Below are 21,081 nucleotides of genomic sequence, written 5' to 3' on the forward strand. Positions count from 1 at the left end.
TAGAGTGCTGACTTGTTTTAGAGCATCTTTGTTTAAGACACTCAGTGATCCAAACTCCTGGATCACATGAGAAAGCAGACATTAACCTTGAGAAACCAGCAAGCCCTAGGCAGGTGTACAGCATTAACCTAACCTTTAAAAAAAGTAGGAGATGCATCAGTTTCACAGATCTAAGGGGAGGCAAAATTAGCACATGCAGCAGATATAAACCCCACAGTATTCCTGACACCTCCGTAGACACCAGCGATCACAAGCCAGTTATTCAGCCTCTCCCCGCAACTGTTACTGGACAAGCTACCAGACTCCAGATCAAAAGCAGCAAGCTGTGTCTACATCAGTGCAGCAGACAGAAGGAAACTGAAGCGTAAGCCGACTAAGTCAGACAACAATTTTAACTGCACCTACACCACTAATGATGAGAACATGCAGTAGGAATCAAGAGCAATGATTGGCATCAAAGCCTGTGTGCTACATAGCTAGCATTCAAGTGAGCAGTCCTATCACACTACATAGACCAGTTCCCTAAGTAGATTTATACAAGTCTGTAGAAGTACAATACCTTTGCATTGTCAAGACCACAGCGCTGCCTGAGGATTTTTAGCCTTTCCAGGTAGACTGAAGGCCCCACTTCCTCCCCATTTGTGTTCCCTATGGATGAAGACACTGTGCTGGTGGAAGTGGGGACACATGTTACTTCCATCTGAGGAGAAATTCCTAGAAAAAGAAGAAACAGATCTGAGCCTCTTGGTCAGTCATGTGACACCAAAAGGCAGCATGCAGACTGAAATAGCCACAGAACAAAGCTAGAACCCAACACTATACTGACTCTCGGGACACTCTGCGAAATCCATTTTTTTCCTATTTACTGTTAGTGGGATAGCACTGGAAAAGGTGGACTACAGCCCATTCTGTGAAACAGGGCAGACCACTAAGTGAGGCAGACTGCTTCTCTTCTCCATAAAAAAAAAGAAGTATCTACACACAAACTAACACGTTCTGGCTAATAGCTGAAAGAACTGAAGAGGTTCATTGTAGGAAAGAGCTGTTAAAGCTACTGGAGATAACTCAACAGGGATACAAGGGAGTTTTTGTGTTTACCCTTTGCTCTTAAACACTGCTGAGGTGAGTTAGATGAACCCAGTGGAATTCCTTAGAAGAGGCTCTCAACCCTTCCAGGGTTCTTGCTCAGAAAGTAGAAGAGTGCTGCTTCTCTGCCAGTTCCTTTTTGTGCAATAAAGGACTCTGGTAGCCTTCCCTCCTTTAAAGATCCCCTCCTCCATCCTCCACATGTATCTGATAGCAGGAAAAGCCTTTCACACTAATAATGAAACGAAGCTTTCTCTACTGCAGGAAATCAGAAAGCTTTAAGAAGACTCAGACTGAGGTAGGGGATGTCCTTAGATTTCTCTGTACCAATGCAGTGTAGGGCTCTTCTGAAGAATGAAAGTTTAGGAGCAAGTTTCTGATTTGTTTTTACACATTTCCAGCCCAGTGAAGCTAGAATCGCACCCTTTTGGCCCTGGTCTGAAAGAAACAGAAAACTTAACAGAATGGAATGCTGTTTGGAAGGCTTTGCTGCTGAGCTGCTGTTTAAGCACACCTATTGGGTATCTGCTGTTTAGCACACACCTGGGATGTGCAGGGGACAGAAGGGAGTTCTGTATTTCCAGAGGCTTCTTGAAATTTCCAACTCCCAGTCACTGCTTCCCCAAATGAAACTTAAGCACAAAGTGAAGACATTCAATGGGCCGAGTTGGATGCTCTAGGAGCACAAGATGCAAGATAGTCTGTGCCAATTAAAATCGCTACCCTTATTATTAGTAGCTGTTCTGCTGTTATGATCCCTAGCAGGAACTACAATTTAGGCTTCATTTTCTTAAGAACTGGATTGTGCCTTCCAGCAACGTGAATTCTGTTCTACTGAGAAGCTTCCTTGAGCAAAATGGGTGCTCAATGCCAGGCCCACAGGCCAGATTCAGCCCCTTTTGCTGGGTTATCCAAGCAACCTGTGGTGACAGCTCTGAGTAGAGCATCCGGACTGTACACTGGGACATTTGCAAAGCTGTCTTACATCTTACCCAACAAATAATGCACCGATTAGGTCTGCAAGGCTATTTCTCACTCAACATTTTCTCTTAAAATTCTATGTTCTATAATTGTCTGCTGTGTTGATGCAAAATCTGTGCCAGGCTTCAAATTTGGCTTTCATGCAAAGATCCCGTTCTTGTTACTTAAACAACCCCCAAAAGTGTTAAGCTGCATCTGTGGTGCCTTCATTGCACACCTGCAATTCCTACAGGAAGACTACCTTAATGCAAGGAACATGTCAAGCTAGACTGCCAGGTGCAACAAGAATCACTTGCTCGCCACACGTCGTATCTGGAACATCTACACATAGTACCCAGAGCACTACACACCATTTGAAAAGGTAAGTTTCTGAAAGTATTTTTGGAGAGGAACCCAGAAATTAGTGGTGGGGTTACTTTTTCCTTCCAAAGCCACAATGGTCTACAAAAAAATCTATTCAGGTCTTTTATTTTCTTGCCTTCCAGTAGGAAAGGCAGTATCTCTTACAAGTGGCAAAGTGTGAGTGGTGTCTGTGAAAAGTGGAACCATAACAGTCTCACAAACTTGGTCCTAAGTGACAGAGCTGCAGCTACTCCTCTTGCAAGATTCAGCTCCTAAGCCCCAATTCAATTCACTAGTGCTGCTGAGCAGCTCTGTACCTGTAGAAGATGGAATGCGTCCTTTGCCTTCCCGCTCCATCTCAATCAGCCGGAGGCCTCGTTCAACATAGCTTTGGAAGAACTGAGACGAGTTTTTCAGGAAGGGCTCAATGTCTGCATCAGAATACTTCTTTTTGTATTCATACAGCTCTGCCAGGCCCTAAGAAAAGAGAGTTCCTGTGTTTTACCAAGCTCCTGCATACATCACTCCAAGCATTTATCTTTCCCCTTTCCCTATGGAAAGAATAAACTCACCTCTTTAGTGTTCTCCTTGGACCCAATCTTCTTAAATATCTCTGCTAAAATATCATTTACTTTGGCCTTTGAAGCCTTTTCATCCTAAAGGAGAAATTGAGACTTCTGAATGAGATTAAAAAGGTATCCTTCAAAAATAAGATACGACTGATTTAACAAGCAACTAATATTTGGAAGTGCCAAGGACTTACCTGCAAACAACAGGCAGCCGTAGCTAGCAAAGGCTGTATTAAGGGAGTAATCTTTTACACCCACTAGTTATAAAAAGGAGAAATGCTACAGGGTAGCATGACAGGCTGGAAGTCTCATCTAGGGAGACACTGGTGGCCATTTCCAAAGGGCAGGTGCAACTCTCTCATTAACTAATAGCAAGCAGTCAGTTTCTTTGAACAGAATATTTCCCAATTCTCCCTCCACCTTTCAAAAAAAAATCATGCTACTTACTATGCGGGAAGCCCCTTTTTCTGTGTCCTTATCAGCCTTGCTTCCAGTTTGGTCCATAGAGTGTTTCATTACCCTACATAGGTGAGCTTCTAGCTCAGACTCATTTTTGTTGTCTATCATTGTTAAGTGGTCCAAGATCTGAGGAAAAGAAGAGAACTTCAGTAATCTGAGATACTTCAGCAATCTCTAAAGGCATGCTGCTGGAGTCGGCTCTCACCTTGGGCCCTTTCAGCTTGCACAGGGTATGAAGCAGAGTCTTCAATGTCCTTATGGGAAATTCACTCTTACACTGCTTCAGCTTCTCCTTGGGAAAGACTTTCATGAAAATGTGGATATCCAGCAGAATTCGGTCCAGGTTGATGCTATTGATCGTTTCAGGCAGAAGCCGTACCATTCTCCATAGACACTGAAAGAAATAGAAAGCCTGACCCTAAGCAGTTGTCTCTTTGTAAAACAGAGTTTCTATTTTACAGTCTAGCTAACTACCTAGAGGGGCAAGAACTGGTGCTGACTCCACTATCAGTAACAGAAGATTGATGGTGTGTACACACTGGGACAGATATGTTATTCTTCCCACATTGACCTGCTTAGTGCTTGTATATCTCAACAAATATGCATCTGGACTGGGACAAAACACTTTCTAACAAGTTAATATGTTTTGTTTTAAAACCTTAATGCAGACAGGGCAAGTATGCACATTGTGATAGCTGGCTGAAGCAAGTGCTTTTTCCCTTAATCCATCTGGTCAAGCCAAGCAGAAACCTAGCATTTCAAAGAAGAATCAAATGAGTTCGAAGCCTCCATTATGGGTTTACCTTCATGACAAGCTCTGAAAATTTGGGAGAGCTGGCTGTTGCTAGCAGACTGTCCTGGAGCAGAACAAGCAGGGCACTATAGAAAATAAGTTGAGGTAGTATTAGTCAAGTAAATGCTACAAGGAGCACAGGTACAATACCCTACTAAATACAGTATCAGAGGCTATTGGTTAGGGCTAGTTGAATTTATTTCATGTGGTGTTAAGCCCCTTTTTTCAATACCTTACTATGATTTTGTAAAATCAGAGCACTGAATTTCTGCAGAACATGTCAAGTCTGTGTTAAGCAATCAACACTGAATACAATATCAGGTGGTACTTTCATTAAATATGATTTGCAGTAATTTAGTCATGACTAGAACCTGGCTAGTTACTATATAAGCATCCAGGAGGAATACTTGCTTTTTAATTAGCCAGCTGGACTGTTGCATGGCCAGCTATGCTCATTTCTGTGATAGATCAGAAAGGCCTTAGTCTTGCAAGATACTTAAATAAGATGATGTTTAACAAACAGTAAAGGAAGACTAGGATACCGAGAGTAGTTACTGCATATACAGTGTCATGATTTTAGTACAGACAGAAAAGTTTCCATGCAATTCCAGCAAAGACTATTTTACCTCAGGATATTTGTCTGGTCAGACTTCTCTAGAACTTTCACCACCAGGAGGTTGACCGATCGTATGACCTGCTGACCTTCCTCAAGGTCTTCAACTCGTGAATCCAGCATCAATGTGATAAGCCCATGCATCAAGTCCTTCAGCACTCCTGTGGAGGCCTCCCGGGCTAGGCTCTCTATTTGGAATAGCTATCAATAGAAATCAGAATTAGAAATCAATATTATGAATCATTTTAACTTAGGGAGTCCTCCAGAACTCCTACTTCCCTCTTTAGAATGCACTTCTTCCACTTAGTGGCCCATATGCCAGGAACAGGGAACTATAACAGGTTGTATAGGTAAGTGTTCAAAAGCAAAGAATACAAAAAGTTTAGGCTGCATGTGTGTATCTTAATTGGGATTTATTTTGAAATAAGACTACAGAAATAGCTCTTACTTATGCTCCTTTGGGCAAATCAGTTGGAACGACTGATGTTCATGACTAATGTAGAATTACAACCATTTACTGTTCTTGGTCTCAAAGAGCTATCCCAACTTAGGAGACAATAGATTCTACTGCTTCTTTAGCATCAAGAATAGGTAAAATAAAAGTAACCTAGCTGCCTGTGCAAACCCCATGGAAAAAAAAATATGGCTGCACAGGTATCACTAACTAGTTTGACCTACAGAGCAGTTACTGCTAGTGATAAGACACTGACAGTCCCAGCTGAGTTGTATGGGAATGGCAATTAGGAAACACATTTCAGTTTGTAAGTTAACTCCCATGATACCATTTTCAGTCAATTCAGAATAGAACTGCATTCTAATTCTGTTCCTTTGCATTTAAAATATTATTTCTTTTCAAATAATGCAACACCTATCCCATCAACAATGTCTGTATGTCAGAGACTCTAGGAAAGGTGCACATCTAACAGCACTGTCCATTAAAGTTCCCCAAACATCCCACTAGCAGAACCTATTTTCAGTTCCTTAAAATGTGGCCAACCTCTTATCACTCGAGCTGAAGTTTTCTATGCCAAATGTCAGTTTCAGGCAGAAGTGATTTTAAGTTTCAGCCAAAGTGGGTCACTCCTTTACAAGAATGAGACTAGGGAGAAATGACTGATAACCTATTCTTTGGAAAGTTCTAATCATCGCTATTCTTTGGCTGAAATATAGCATTTCACAGGGGATGCCTGTGTCAGGAACATGGTTTTTCCCTTCCTCTGTAACTATCTGCTTGAACTCGACCAAATTGTAAGCCTTTGAAAAAAATTCTTTGTACACATTCAGGTGAGACTGATAAAATTTAGTTACTAAAATCTAAGAAATTCTAGCCACACTGAACATGCTCCAACCCAGTGCTGAGCAGGACTTCCTTGCAATAGCCATTCTCAGCTGCTACAGGCCAGGGCAAATTCTGGGCCTGTCCTTAAAGTTCTGAGACCCATTTGTCTGGCATACTTTTCTGGTGTCCAGTAGGTCAGAGAAGGAAGTTGCCCCTTTCAAATTCAGAATGGACAACTAACAAGTGAAAATATGGTGGTACAGAGATGGGAAGTATGATACAGGCTAGACAAGGAGACTGGAAATACATATGGCAGAAGGATCAGACTAGGCTAGCTGGGTAAGGAGCCAAGCAAAAGGAACAAAGACATGGAGAGTGGGACCGGTTGAGTGAGGACAGACACACACTTAAAAGGAACAGGGCAGAAGGATTCACTCTAAATACACTTCCATCCAGAATTTAGAGTGAAATCTAAGATTTAAGTCAACACCTTTGCTGTCAGCAAGTATGTGACAATAACCTCACCCACCTTGCGTGGAGATCCAAATGAAGGGTAGCAGCCTATTCTTGCTCCCTGTTAACCTAAACAGTAGAGGTCTGTTCAGTGAATCCAAGGGTTCCAACCCTACTACTGACCACATGGGATTTATGATGCAGATTCCCTGCCCTGTTTAATTCTCAGAAAGTTGCACACAATTGTTAAAAAGAACCCTATGGTGCCAAATTTAAGAGCTCAAAAGTGAAGAAGTGCCAGAATTAATTATGATCCTGTAATTAAGATAATCTGTACAACCTCTTGTAAATGTACATTATATGCTACGCTCGGATTACGTGACCAAAGCCTTTTTGCCCTCCAATGTCTCTGCCTCTTTTAGTGCACATTTAATGAATAAGGATTCAATGATTCTCATTTTCTTTTCTCCTCATTGTTCTGTGTGGCCTTGCACTGTAACAAGGCATTTTGGAAGGTGGCATTCTCTAGCTCCTGCCAGTGTACACACCTCTAATTTAATTTTTCTTTGACAACCCCCATAATGCTTTTTTGACGCTGCTCTTTGAAACATTATTCTCAACCCCTTTGCCTGGGCAAATGACAAGCCACTCCCAAACATGCAAAGTTACTTCTGTCCGGGAAAGCTTCTTCTGTCAAATGTCAGCACTAGGAGCTATTAAAATGTCACAAGTCATTTTTGCTGGAAAAGACATTTCCAGAATTTTTGCTCTTCCTCTAGCCCCTCATTTCATACTTTAATCCTTCCACTCTCTCTCCACTCCCTGCCCTGTCCCTACCACCACTCCCTCACAAACCAAGTGAACTTTAAGCGAACGAAGCCAGTGAATTGCAAGGCACAGACCAACCTTCTACATACAAGCCTCCATTCGCAGAATGAAATTTCGGCATTCACTTGCATAGAATTCAGGGTTTGGAATTCACTACTGTTGACAGGCAATATCTGTGTTCTGTACAATACCGGGAATATACCTCAATAAATAACAAGTCAACCCATCTAAAGTTTGTTTCACCCTATTCCTATTTGAAATCATGTTCCAATTTCCCCTTGTTTTAGGATGCCTATAGCCCACTTGAGAGGCTTGTGACCAGGGTGTCGAATACTTATTTCCCAAAGGCCTCCTATGCACTTAGTATTAAATTTAATTTCCTGCATGTGGCTGTTGCTACACTATCTTAAACACATAATTTAAAGAACACCTAGGAACAAACTGTCCCAAAACAGAATTCACTAGAAAGCAAGGCTAATGGAAAACACTTTCATGTTTCTTGCAAAGTAACTGGCTCAGAGCTTGGTTTTTGCCCTGCCAGAGAGCAGCCTTACTGAGATCATGTTCCCAATGATGCAGCTATAAAGCTTGACTATCTCATCCTTGTCCAGCTTCTCATCTGCCATGTGAGTGTTGTAGATCAGTCGAAGCTGCATGAACGTAGCTATTAGGAACTGGTCAATGTGGCCAGACATGGCTTCTGCTTTGTCCTCCTGTCTGAGGACTTCATCAATCTAGAAAAAAAAAAAGAGACACCCAAAACAGATTAAAAGTTGATCTTGGTAGAGAAAAACTAAATATAAGAAACTATTCCAAAGAAACCGTCCACTTACTCCACTAGTGGAGTGATCCACTTCCTAGAACTTCACCTAAAAGTTAGTAATTCTGTAGTGAAGTCAGCTGTGAGAGTCCAATCAGTAATACGTGCATGATCTCTTCTATAGCTGCAATTTGCAGTCTATACAAGACTGAGGATGCAAGATGGATGGATTCTATACTGATTTGCTTTGTGTGTTTTTTCTAGGGACTATTGTCCCAAACGGCTAGAACTGGTTGGTTTAGAATGGTGAAAGGGTCACAAGGCAGGAAACAGGATTCCTACAGTAGGAATCTGCAAGGTGGTTTCATTAAAATGGCAGCCTCACCGCCACAACACGGGGTGCATCACATCCAAGAACCTGAACATATTTCCAGGTAGAAAAAGTAGTTTAGTAGGTTACGTAAATGTAAACAACATAAATCACCCACACCACAGTTCAAGATCTAGAGCTGACAAGAATATTGATTTGATAAGTTCCCATGCCTAGGACGGTCTAATTGGAAGTAGCGAGTCAGATGGCCCCTGTGCACATAGCTTTGTCATCAGGGAGATTCTGAGTGGGGTCCATGTCACCTGACATGGCAGCTCCACTGAAGTGCAGCTCATCACTCTCGCAAACTGCTGGTCTTAATTAAAGATCAGCCAAATGTTCCTCTTACCTGTGCCAGAGCCTGGATGCTAGTATTGATGTCACCACTGGCTACCTGGGAAATGACAAAGTTGATAGTGGAAGCCGTGTTACTGTGCATATCATCAAAGTGTGGGGACACAGCACGGATCCTAGACAGTTGGAAGAAAAGAATTCATGAATTTCTGTGGAAAGAATCCTAACTTGTATTTCACAGGTGACTTGTAGCAACATCTCAGACACTTGACAAAGCAGGAATTCAACCTAACAGGAATGTCTGAGAAAGTTATTCCCATTTACAAATAATGAAAGGAGATGGTAGGCCATTTGTCCTAGTCTGTGACAGAGCTAGGAGTGAAACCCAAATACGACAGTCTATGCTGTACTCAAATTCAGATTTTTCTTCCCATATAACCGCAGGCAGCTCCTTCAGCTCTTCCAGACAGTAATAATGCATTGTCATGGCAGTTTAAACGCCTCCTTTTGTACTCTTGTTCCACAACATCAAATGCACCATTACTTTCACAGTTGCACTCTTCCAAATAGTTCAGGTTTTACTTGCTCATGCTAGCTTTTTACTCAGTTTCTTAAGACTACCCTGAAAAGACCATTTCAGGTAGCTTCACATAGGCACATAGGGGTATAACTAAACTCACTTGGGCTCCGGAATCAGGACTGGCTCAAAAATGTCATCTAATTTATGCTGTACAAGTGCTGGCATCTCACATCGGACTGTACCGTTGTCATTCTCGATCTCATCTAGATCCAGCTGGAACTCCCGTGGAACTGCATGCATCGTCTCAGAATGGCCACTCATGTTGCGGGCTTGACTATAGGAACCAAGAGAGATGCATTTATTAGGTCTTAACACAATAGGCAAAAGTGTTAACAACACTAGCATCCAATGGTAGTCTTAAAGCTCTCATATCAGGATAGCCATTTTGCAGATCCAAAATGTATTCAGTCCCTCAACTGAACCCCTTATGATTCCCCCAGCTGTTAGCAGTATAGGCTTGTGTAAGCCAGGAGAGCAGCTGCCAGTTATTTGCTTTTAAAGTTCACCTGAAAAGCTACCAATTTCTCCTACAGCCTTCCATAAGTCACAATGCAGCAGTGACAAGTGTACACCACCCTGTCATGACAGATCCAGTGCCACTTAAGACTGTACTGATGGGCCATCCTAGTGCAGCTTAGGTCTCTTTCATGGTTAAGAGAGGAAAACGCCTGAATTAATATGTTTAACTGAATTAGCAGCCTTACACGACAAAAATCAGCATCCAGGACTACCAGGATCATACAAGGTTTGCACTCGGCATTTGATTATTCAAGTGGAACATTCTACTATACTATTTTAACTGGGATGGGGTTGGAGGAGGGGGGCTTTCCCCAAAGACTGAGTTAATACAGGCTGTAGGGTATTGTTACTGAGTATTATAGGTGTCCCAAGATCAAAAAAATTCACAGGGTTTAGACAACTCTGCTGTATATCTGCCCAATCAATATCAAGTTTAATGCAATGTATGGGAATGAACTCTCCCAGTATCTCCAGCAGCTGCCCAACATGGAGGTGCCATGTCTGCTAGCAGTTTGGGTCATAGTTGCCATTGGCAGGGGCATTCTGTTCTTTTACTTTTAAGCCAGAGGTATTTACAAATAACCTAGAACTGGGCTGCATAAACTAGTCATCCTTTGGAGGGGATGACTAGGGCAGAAGTTGAAAGATACAAGAGCCCTGCTACCAAGGAGTTAGTGGGCAGTACTTACATCCTATAAGTGCGATACATAATTCTGTCCATGGAGAAGCAGTGAAAGAAGGCACAAGACCATTTAGAAAGGATTCAAGACAGACAAGACAAAAAAAAAATGAAGAATCAAACATTTTGTTCTGCAATATTTGGCCTGCTTTTACGACATGCAAAGACTGGGATTATGAGAACTAAAGTAACATTGCTTGGACGTGTTTTTAAGCACATACACGCAGAGACCACACAGAAGATCTCAATACATACCTGAGTTTGGAGGACATGTCCTCAGCTGATCCCTTACGCAGAATGCTAGTATTGGCACTGGTGGTCTGAAGACGCTGTGGTTTTTCCTCTACTTGCCTTGCTGGAGCAGCAGCTGGTCTCTTGGCTGACCTCTTTATTCTCTCCTCCAGCATGCTCATGTCTTTCTCAGAAAGCTGTCAAAAAGATGGCTTTAATTTTGCAAACACTGCACCCATTTTACAAATCTCAGGTAGAAAGCTAAAAGACAAACTATCCTGTTACCGCACTCCATGGTGATTGAAGTGCCATTTTTATGAGTAACTGGATTCAAACCTCAATCCTCATACAACCAACCTCAAGAACTGCTAGAAATTTGGGGATAAAAAAAAAAAAGTGAAAATTGTAAGCCCTTCTTAGTTCAAAATAAAATTAGCTGCTACAGTCCACTTGCAAGCTTTCCTTGGTCTGAACTAGAAAAGGGTAGCCATACGAGTAAAAAGATTCTCAATCCCTGATCAGAAGTGGAAGCAATGCAGACCTTACTGCAATAAACGTGAACTCAAAACACCACTCAAACCAGCAGCACAGAAGGGTAGCCACCCAGAAAAGGGGTGGCATGGGTAGGCAATGGCTGCATTACCTGTAACTCAAGGTTTGTCTGACAATGGAAAAGCCCTTAGAATTTAGTTTAGCCTGCTCGCTGCTTGCTACATAAAGTTCTCTTCAGTTATTAGTTAAGAGTTGTGCAAATCCACTGAAGTAGCTGTGTATGACTTGGAGGCTGTTGGAAATGGAATTCTGCAATCCTTAGTCTGTGCTATATTTCATACATCTGTTGGTAAAGCAATCAAGACTGAGTGGAACATCATGGATCCAAGCCAAATCAACACTGAGGTGCACTGAGAAATATTAGAGGCTTTAGATAATGGAATAGCAAGGGATACCAAGAAACAAACAAGACAGAACACCGCTGCTGGCCACTAAAAGCATTACAACATTAATTGAATAAATTGTAGCAGCTGGGACTTTAAGGAGCTTTACATTAGCAAGGAAAGGAAGGTGAATAGAAGGGAAGGTTACTTTAAAGGAGTTCCCATTTACAGAAACAAACTGGCAAGATAAGAATTATTGCAGCTAGCCTTATGCCTCTTTTCAAAGACAGAGCTTAGACTTTCACTAACAGCCAAGTCATCAGCAGTTTGCTTTACAATGATGTGATACTATTTTTAATCAAGAGTGGAAACTCCAAGAAGAAATACCAATTAGCATTGGCTTATTCCTTCAATTATAAATTTGTCACCTTTGTTACTAGAGATTAGAATCCTCAATCCAGAATTAATCAGTTAACTTTTAGAGGATTTGCATCATACCATCAGCCCCAGTCACCACAAACTGAACTCTTGGCATTGATCTTGCTGTCAAAGGTGAGATGTGCCAAGACTGATCATCAGCACCACACACAATGTGAACAGTTGCCTTATGCAGAATTCAAAACTGACTAAGCTACCTGTCTCCCAAGACTTCTAGTCACTCACATTTCCAATCAGCTTGAACACCTGGTCTCCATGCACATTGTAAACAGTCACGATGGTGTTGAGTGCAGCATTGCGGACGGTGTTGTCCCTGTCGCCAATGTGAGCTGCCATCTCCTTTAGGGCTTTGCCTGGAGTTGGCTGGCAGACATTCATACCGTAGGATTCAACTAGACACCCCAACTCTTCCAGGCACTCTAAGGGATCAGAAGGAGACATCTATGAATTAAAAAACCCTTCAGGTCAGTAAAGCCTGTCAGTCCTGCTACCTCTGTCCCAACTGAGCTCAAAGTGTGGCAATGCCTTTGGCATCTGGCACTGTAGTGCTGAATTTAATGACAAAACAAAAAAATCCTTCCGCTTTGTGGGTGTAGTAGGACCAGCCCCTGAGGGTGGCCATGGCACCCTTGGCAATTGAACGAATCCTGCCGAACTCCAGCTCCTCAGGGTACCCTCCCCACCACCTCACTGTTGTTTCACCTGCCAGGCTTTGATGGAATCTTTGTTACTTTGTGAGGCTGCTCTCAGAGTCCTAGAGGGAGCCTAATAGTCCTGTACTTGACCTAGTTCAATTTGTTTAGCTAGACCCTCAGCCCACTAACTAAAATATTATGCAACAAACTGGCACAAACTGTTCCTTGCCAATACTAATCTTGTCTTAGGGGTACCAACTGGGGACTCCAGACGCCTCATAGCCAGACCCAGGCCTCACAGGTCTTATTCCAACTCCATTCACAAGGCCCTTTGGCCCTACACTGGTTTCAGCTTACCAGGTTCCTGATTCTTGGCAGAGTTCAAATTGCTGAGTGCCTCCCAGGCACCTCCTGTGCACATCCAGGCAAGCATGTATGTGCGTTATGTGGTGCCGCCGACCCACCTGCGACACTATGCACCACACACATGCAGGTGTAGCAGCACAGGGTTTGTTTTTTGGGGGTACTTTTGACTCTGGGAGATCCTGGTGTAAAAAACACCAAACAAAACCCACACTAGAAAAAAGCAAGGTGGTGCATGTGGTGACAGCATGTGCTGCCTGAAACCGAAGCCTGACTAGCTGGAGCCATACTCCAACTACCAGTTAGGCTCCCTGCTGCCAGATCGCCACTGCTGGGCCCCAGCAAGCTATGTGTTGCTGCTACTTGTCCCCATGGAAAATGCACATGTGTACTCATCTGGATGTGCCCCCTATGGCCACTCCCAACCCTCTAGTTAAATAGCAACAGGAACTGTATAAAAACCTGCTTAACTCTGTAATTCCTTGAAGAGCTTCTCTTCAGTCAAGTCTGAGGCTCCTTATCAGAAGCCAGGATTATGACCCTATGCTTCACCTCCTTCCACTCACCTGACCGTACTCACTTCCAGTAACAGGGGTTAGGGGGCTACAACAGTGGGTAGGGACTGAGAAGACTCAGGGAGGAAGAAAGGGGGGCAACCTTTTAATCTGTTACCAAGTCACACCACTTCCCACCACCCAATATTTTCCATTACAAGAGATAAACATGTTGGATAATTACTTCAATGATGCAATGTTTAATTATAAAATGTAATGATCAGACAGATTAACAGGACAGGGTAGGAACAGGTCATTGTGGAAAGAAGTCCAAGTTCTGCACAGTTCAGTCATCTGTGAGTATCATGTTGTTTGGGGCAAAGAACTAATGTTCCATCTAATATTTTGACTTGAAAAAAAGGGTCCCCCAGGGACCTAGGAAACTGTTAGAGGCAAGTCGTGTAGAAACAAGGAGGGGCTACACACCATGAAGACCCTGGTTTCCCTTTCAAGACTAGACTATTAATAGTTCCCAATTGGTTGACATAAGTCACCCGGGCAAAACTAGATTCTCTAAAGTCCTTTGGCACAGAGCAGGCTCCTGGCTTGGTAAGACACAGACCTTCTAAAGACTAGAATGGAACCATCATGATGGGCAGCTTACAATGTATTCCTTAAAACTTTTCTGTAGTAATACCAAAAAGAATCTGAACAAGGTTTTTTGTTTGTTTTTTTAACATCCCTTCCTGCCCCTAGAAGAGAGTTATGCATTCAAGGGAAATGGCATTTGTAGGCAAACCTCAGAACCTGTTGGCCTGATTCTACTCCAAAGATCCCAGTCCATAGTGCTATTCCTCACCTGCCCGCTGTTTGGAGTTTTTGGACTTTGTCCCCTCCATAAGGAAAGTGAACATTTTGCTGGCTGGATAAATGAGGCACATCCTGTTCAGAATGGCACGCACATCCTTGCGAACAACATCTTTTGGTTCCCCAACCTGGGTGAAGGAGAAGCAAACCACAGGACCAATTTTTAAGCACTCCACATTGCCCACTGCACTTTGCCAGGTGTCTACACAATACCAGACAAACCCGGCTCAACCTTCAAAAAAATGTAAACACTCAAAACAAGGACCTTGGAAAGGCAACTATGCAAAGTATTAGAGTGAATTGAGTAACTACAGCATTTATTTGTGCCCTGGTGGCATCCATAAGCAAAACTGTAATGCCAGTTTCCGTTAGTATATCATACCTTCAAAATAAGATATGGGATGAAAGAGGATGCTTCGTTTTCAGTAAGGTGGTACTCCTCCTGGCTCAGCAAGGTAAAAAGCAATTTAAGGTATTCAAGAGCCTTCATCAGAACACTTGTGTTGGTTTCAAAGAAGCGCAGTGTGAGCCACTTCAAAATTAGATCCAGGCAGCTAATAATTCCATCTTTTTCACTCTCCAAGTGCTTGAAAGGAGGGAAGAGGTGAAAAAAACCCCACACATCAGTTTGTGTACATTGAAATATATGGCCTGAAGAAATGACAAAGCATACATAAAAGCTGCATCTAGTAGTGTAGTACATATTTATATGTTATTTCCTGCTAATACAAGTGTTATGTCTAAAATTGTTGTTTTAGGCCTGAGAGGCACATCAACTGCATATACACTTCACAGCTCTCTCCCCACCAAAAACTGACAATATTAAGTTCTGGTCCTTCTGAACACGGTCATTTGGGTTTAATTTTCTCAGTAAAGCAAGCTAAAACACAATGAAACTTCTTACCTACTCCTGACTCTTTAAGCACTACTTAACACAACCGAGGCAATGCTTCTGTGGCACGGAACACTCAACATTTTACTGGCTCCTATCACAGGTCCATTACTCACCTCGATCATAACAGTTAATGCCTTGTTGTGGTGCTGAAAGTCTGCATGAAACATCTCATCCTGTAGCCATCTGGCAACACAGCTGGACATCTGAGTCTTTAGCTGCTCAATATATTCATCACGGGGAGTAGTGAAGTTCCATTTCAACACCTAGAAAAACAAACAAACAAACAAAAAAAACCCCAAAAAACAAAGCACTCAGAACTCAAAGCAAGTAATTCACTGCTTTTTACCAAGCTGACATGAAAGAATAAACCTGCAAGTCTGCTGTTTTTTAATAATATACAACAGTAAACTCTATCCCATCACCAAAAGAGCACAGATATAAAACACTGCTTTAAATTCTAACACTATAAAAGCCTACATCTGTCTGTCTGTCTGCAGCACTTTATTCACACTCCGATTGACTGACGGAAACAGTCAGTGTGCTCCAAGCATGGGGGAGCGCCGCGATTCCAAAGCCGCGTCAAGGACCAGACAGAGGGTGGGGTAGCCGGGGCCAGCAGCACTGGTCTTGGCTCCCCTGCCCCACTCCCTGCAAGAGGCAGAACAGCAGCAGCATGGGACGTTAAGTGGTGGCACTCCATCCCAGCCCCCTTCCCTCCCCCACCCCTCATCATTCTTGACGGGCAATTGGCTAGTATAGCCATAAGAATGGAAGCAGGCATGCTTCTCCACAGCATTTGGTAGTACTTTAACAAAGCAAGATTTTCCTAGTTCAGGAAATTATCTTTCAGCCATGCCTGCAATGTGCCAGTTCAACCACTTAGGTTCCCCGATAATGATTGATGCCCATATAAATTATGAGTTTCAAGGCAGAAACCTGCAAATAGTGATCACTAGCATTTTTCATAAGAGTGGATTTCAGCAACGGGTCGATAAGAATAACAAAACCTAATCCTTTTCTAAAAGTTCATACTTAGTGACTGAATTATCATGCTTACAGAGTAGGACTCAGATCCATCAGTCATATCTTAGCAGTCTTTTGTGCTTTAGTGTCTGGTTCAAATCTTGGGGCACTCTTAAATTAGACTGAAAGTTCATGGTTTTCTTATATCATCTAAAAACTTCTGTGCTCCATAAGCAGCCGTTCAGTTGGTTGTCTGCTCTTTAGGTGAGGACTGCTACTTATCTCCCTAAGTAGGATGCTAAGATCTCTTACCTGTGAGCAAGTACTTGCTTATAGAATTCAAGGTGCTAAAAAGAAAGCATGCTTAAGCTCTTCCTCACCTTCAATCCTTTCTCATCTCTCATTCTCTGCTCTTTCCCATTTGGGACGATGATAAAAATAGGACCAGATTTGTCTTCATCTTCCTTCAGGTTAGGTTTGCTTGGTACTTTCTTCCCTTGGATACCCTGAAAAACAGAGAGTACTGAGGATACAGTACCACAAAACACATATACACGCCATCACTCCAAGTGATCCCATTCCAAGCACCGAACATTACCACACCATCATGCTGGACAAGTGTACGAGACCCAGGCAGAAGCTGAAAAACTATGTTTGTTAGAATCTTGAGGTAAATGCTTTGCTGCAAGTGGAAGCAAAACCCAGTATAAAGTGTGTGCAATAGCCTCTTGTGACACAGGACATTTCAGAGTTGGCTAGTGCACAAGTTACCCACAGATGTCTAAACCCAATTTGGTACCTGTTTGATGGCTCTGTTCTTTGTCAGACTGGAACTGCCTTTGGTGGGGCTTGTATTAGCCTTGGATAGGCTCGTATTGCCCTTGGACATACTGTTATTACCATCAGATTGCTGCAACAGGCCACAAAAAAGGCTTTGTGGTTGGACAGTTCTTAATACTTATCTCTAAATCACTCCATTAAGGCCCCCCAAGCCCACTGCATGCTCAGGAAGAACATTCTAGCTTAAGAGTTTAGATGAAATAATTCGTCTGAAACATGAACATTTACAAAGGCACCCTCACAAAAATCTCTGAACAGTCAACTCTTTTACTTCCAAGCAGGACAGCACTTTCAATTTCTGCCCCACACAACAGCAAAACAATGAACTATACTATCAATAAGAGAACAAAGTGAAGTGAATGCCACAACTCAAGTACAGCCAGCAGAGGCTACCATTGCACTCCTTAGCATTCCCTTCACATATTGCCCTGGAAAGAAGGATTTCCACTTCCAATGTCCTGGTTGACCAAATGATGCAGTGGCAGCATGGCAAGTTGCTGGCTGAAGCATCACGCTACAGTTCCAGAAGTGCAAGTTCAAGTCCTGCTCTGGACCCATGACAAACAAAAAACACCACCACAAAACTCCCACTTGACTTTGCAGTAAACAGGTACTTGGCCATTTAGGTTGGGGAGTCCAAGGCAGCCAGATGCGATGCTAGGTTTCACACCTTTTTGTGTGCTGTTAGCTATGAAGATGCTATTCCTGTACTACACTAGCCCAAAGGGCCATTAGGCTTTGTGGACCATCTCTCTGCTATGGATTCAGTTACTGTTCCAAGCTAAGAAACTTTGCAGCTAGATACTTACTACACATTTTAACATCTAAATCTATAATAGGATAAAGCAGCCGAGCAGACTTGGAGACAGGCAGGTTCAGCCGCAGCAAGTTTCTAGTACAGCTGTGGCTGTGCTGACAAGAACAAAAACAATTATAAAAGCACATCTAGAGAACAGATCTGAAAAGACTCCTTTGGTTTAAAAGCCCCGATAACCTGACACAGACCTTCCTTGTAAAAGCATTGCATATTACAGGGTTTGTTGGAAAGCTAAAAATCCACAAGAATAATTCATTAGTAGTTATTAATTATGTGCTTGGAATCCCCATACCTTGGCTTTAGAGGCAGCTCCTCCTGCTTTGGCCTTTTTTGGGTCAGGCTTATACTCCATGGTGCTGGACCCTGAATCGTCAGTGGGTGCTTGGGAACAAGAGAGTATTTCAAATATTTTACAAAGAATGAGCCCTTCCATAAATTTACACTGAGTTCACCTCAGATTTTCCAGTCTCACTGCAGAGAAGGTAAAGCTACTTACTGAGATAACAAATCCCTTTAAAGTTACAAAATGGGGGATTTTAGACTCAACAGGGAGCTGGTTTACCTGTGAATTAAAAGCTAAGTCTTTGCAAAGTCCATCACTGTTATGAAAGAAATCTCTCGTATCTGAACAACCAGTAAAATAAAGGGTTACATGTTGATTTTCCTTCTTCCTCACTATTAGTATGCTGCTGTTCTTAAAGGGCAAGCTTTGTCAGAACAGGGATGGTTTCTTTCTGTTGGCAGAATTAAGCCTCCATGTGAACACTAATTCAGAACGAAAGTGACATAATCTGATTTTTCCTAAAGCAAATTAGCCAATTCAAATTAAAGCCAATTTAATTCTGAATGGAGATTGAGTACATGGAGGCTTAGTGCATGTAACTAGTTCATTTTAATTCATGCATATTGGCTTCAGCGTCCCCATGCAGAAAAACCCCAAGGCCAAGAAAGTGTCTGGAGTCCAATGAAAGGTGCCTCAAGTTAAAAAAAAATTGAGAACAACTGCTATCCTAGTCCTCACATAATGCAAGCAAAGGCTTTCCCCAAAGTACTAGCATCTTACAAAGATTGGGTTTTCAAGTTTGCATGACTGAGTGCTGAAGGGAACGGCTGAGGCTCAAGTCAGTCTTTTTCAGAGAATCTCTTCCTCCCCTTACTTCTTCCACCATTAGGTGGCCTGTAGATTACCTGATGTAGACTGGAATTTGGCTGGTGCTGCTCCTCCTGCCATCCTGGAAGATGCCTTAGCAGGAGCAGCTGGTTTGGCTGGCATGTTGGCTTTGGCTTTCTCAAGCATGGCCAGGACCTGGTCTTTGGAAGTTGGCTAGAGAGAAATCAATGTAAACAGAAATTAAATAGATGCATATTAAAGGTGCATCACAAAAGAAGCTAAGCAGAAAAAAAAGCTTTGTCTGAAGGACAGAGCTTTCTAGATACCTGGTTTTGAGATACAGAGGCAATTCCTATGAATGTAGTTACAACATATTTGACATGTTACATAGTGTGTCAAGTTAAAAAATAAATTTATATGAGACTATGAAGAGTAAAACCTGTAGTCAGAGAAGATGGTTTAGAATTCAAGGTCCCTAAAGGATCATTTGGTTGCTAGCTCCAAAGCACTAGGGAGACATTTGTTCAACTGCGAGCAAGGATGTGTAGAACAGTGTTTCTCAACCTTTTAAGTAGCAAGAACCCCCTGACTTATTAAAATTTTAATAAGTACCCTCACACTCAAATTTTCCAGGGGATTTTATATTTACAGACTAATATGTTCCATATGTTGGAAGACGGGCTGTGTATATAAGGCTGTGACATGACAGATGTCTGAGCTAGTGTGAGTAGGGTTGCCACCTTTTATATCGGGGTGCACAACTCAAGTATGTACCTGGGCTAGAGGTGATGTTGGCCAAAACTAGGAGGGATGAACACCAAATTATTACTGGGGAATTTAAAGCACTGTGCAATGCGTGGCACACCAAATTTTTTACCATAGTTTTGAGAGGAGGAAGGGACGACAAAGAGAGAGGAAAAAGAGGGCAAGAGAGAATGCTGAGGTACCCGAGTACCCCCTGCCTGCCTGTGCCTCGCATACCCCCAGGGGTACATGTACCACAGGTTGAAAAACTATGGTGTAGAAGAACAGTGAGGCAGTGGAATAGACTGCCTAGTAAAGTTGTGGATTCTCCATCACTGGAGGTGTTCAAGAAGATGTTGGACAGCCACTGGTTGGGAATAATATAGGTGTAGCCAAGCCTATGCTCTACCATGCGTATTTCCTATGCTTCTGGGCTTTGTTGGTTGCCCCTCCCCCTCTTTCTGCTATACGTGTCGGTGTGTTTTTAAGCCTCTCAGAGGCAGAGAGTTGGATTAGATGCCCTTAGGAAGTCCCTTCCAGCCTCGCCTCTGGGAGGCTCCTGCCCTTCAGTATCAAGACTTGACAGCGATAGATGAGACCTTCCTGAAGGTGTCATGAAAAGGCCTCAAAATAGTCTAATCCATAAGGGACTACAGGAGTTCAGGATACCAAGCAGATTGCACCAATACAGTTTGAAGGCTTTGCAGTGCTTGAGAGTTTAAAGAGTGCAGGTGGAAATGAGAATTAGAAATATTTGTTTATGAGGTGTAAATTCTAAGTGAAGCAAGAGTTCATCAGTTAAGCCTGGCCTAAATCTCTGGTACCTCAGTATTCCTATCACATATATGTCAGCAGTACCCTAGTCCTACAGACAGAATCCTTGGAATAACGGAATAGAGCAAGGAGGTGTGTGGACAGACAGAACAAGTGGATATCAACTTAAAAAATAAATAATAAAAAAGAAAATCTGCATGGGGACAGGAAAGCCAGGGTCATGATGCTTTACAATCTGTTTTGGCCATATCCACAGAGAAAACAAGGCATTTCAGGTCTACAGAATCAGCAAGTATTTCTGCAAGTTTATGTAGTTCTAATAAATTGATCTTATGACCTGTTTAGCAAAATTACATTCACTATATATTACAATTTACATCCATTCTCATCCAAGCTCACGCTGCCATCCCCAGTTAAAAGTAAGACCAC

General features: G+C 42.5%; 1 protein-coding gene and 1 non-coding gene across 6 annotated transcripts in view; both read right to left on the bottom strand.

Annotated features, from left to right (window-relative positions):
* CKAP5 (cytoskeleton associated protein 5) overlaps window positions 1–21,081 on the bottom strand; it is a 79,828-nt gene that overhangs the window by 7,377 nt on the left and 51,370 nt on the right. For 3 of the 5 annotated variants that reach the window (XM_090033073.1, XM_090033074.1, XM_090033075.1), the window contains exons 26-43: window positions 19,212–19,347; window positions 18,316–18,404; window positions 16,747–16,872; window positions 15,517–15,666; window positions 14,891–15,094; window positions 14,501–14,636; window positions 12,375–12,568; window positions 10,861–11,033; window positions 9,508–9,681; window positions 8,883–9,003; window positions 7,958–8,137; window positions 4,857–5,044; window positions 4,241–4,316; window positions 3,643–3,831; window positions 3,426–3,563; window positions 2,982–3,065; window positions 2,727–2,886; window positions 560–714 (exon numbers count right to left, since the gene is read on the bottom strand). In XM_090033073.1, coding sequence (XP_089889199.1) covers window positions 560–714; window positions 2,727–2,886; window positions 2,982–3,065; window positions 3,426–3,563; window positions 3,643–3,831; window positions 4,241–4,316; window positions 4,857–5,044; window positions 7,958–8,137; window positions 8,883–9,003; window positions 9,508–9,681; window positions 10,861–11,033; window positions 12,375–12,568; window positions 14,501–14,636; window positions 14,891–15,094; window positions 15,517–15,666; window positions 16,747–16,872; window positions 18,316–18,404; window positions 19,212–19,347 — 2,673 coding nt within the window. Of the gene's footprint in view, window positions 1–559; window positions 715–2,726; window positions 2,887–2,981; window positions 3,066–3,425; window positions 3,564–3,642; window positions 3,832–4,240; window positions 4,317–4,856; window positions 5,045–7,957; window positions 8,138–8,882; window positions 9,004–9,507; window positions 9,682–10,860; window positions 11,034–12,374; window positions 12,569–14,500; window positions 14,637–14,890; window positions 15,095–15,516; window positions 15,667–16,746; window positions 16,873–17,165; window positions 17,277–18,315; window positions 18,405–19,211; window positions 19,348–21,081 lie in introns of all 5 variants that reach the window. The other 2 variants (XM_090033077.1, XM_090033076.1) reach the window with 2 other exon arrangements.
* Window positions 8,729–8,839, bottom strand: LOC149871730 (small nucleolar RNA SNORD67). Its single transcript, XR_016440910.1, has one exon. It is a non-coding gene; the product is annotated as a small nucleolar RNA SNORD67 (small nucleolar RNA).

This window comes from Crocodylus siamensis, chromosome 2, assembly GCF_052110815.1.
Source record: "Crocodylus siamensis isolate JL-2025a chromosome 2, ASM5211081v1, whole genome shotgun sequence".
In the NCBI taxonomy this organism is placed as follows: domain Eukaryota; kingdom Metazoa; phylum Chordata; order Crocodylia; family Crocodylidae; genus Crocodylus; species Crocodylus siamensis.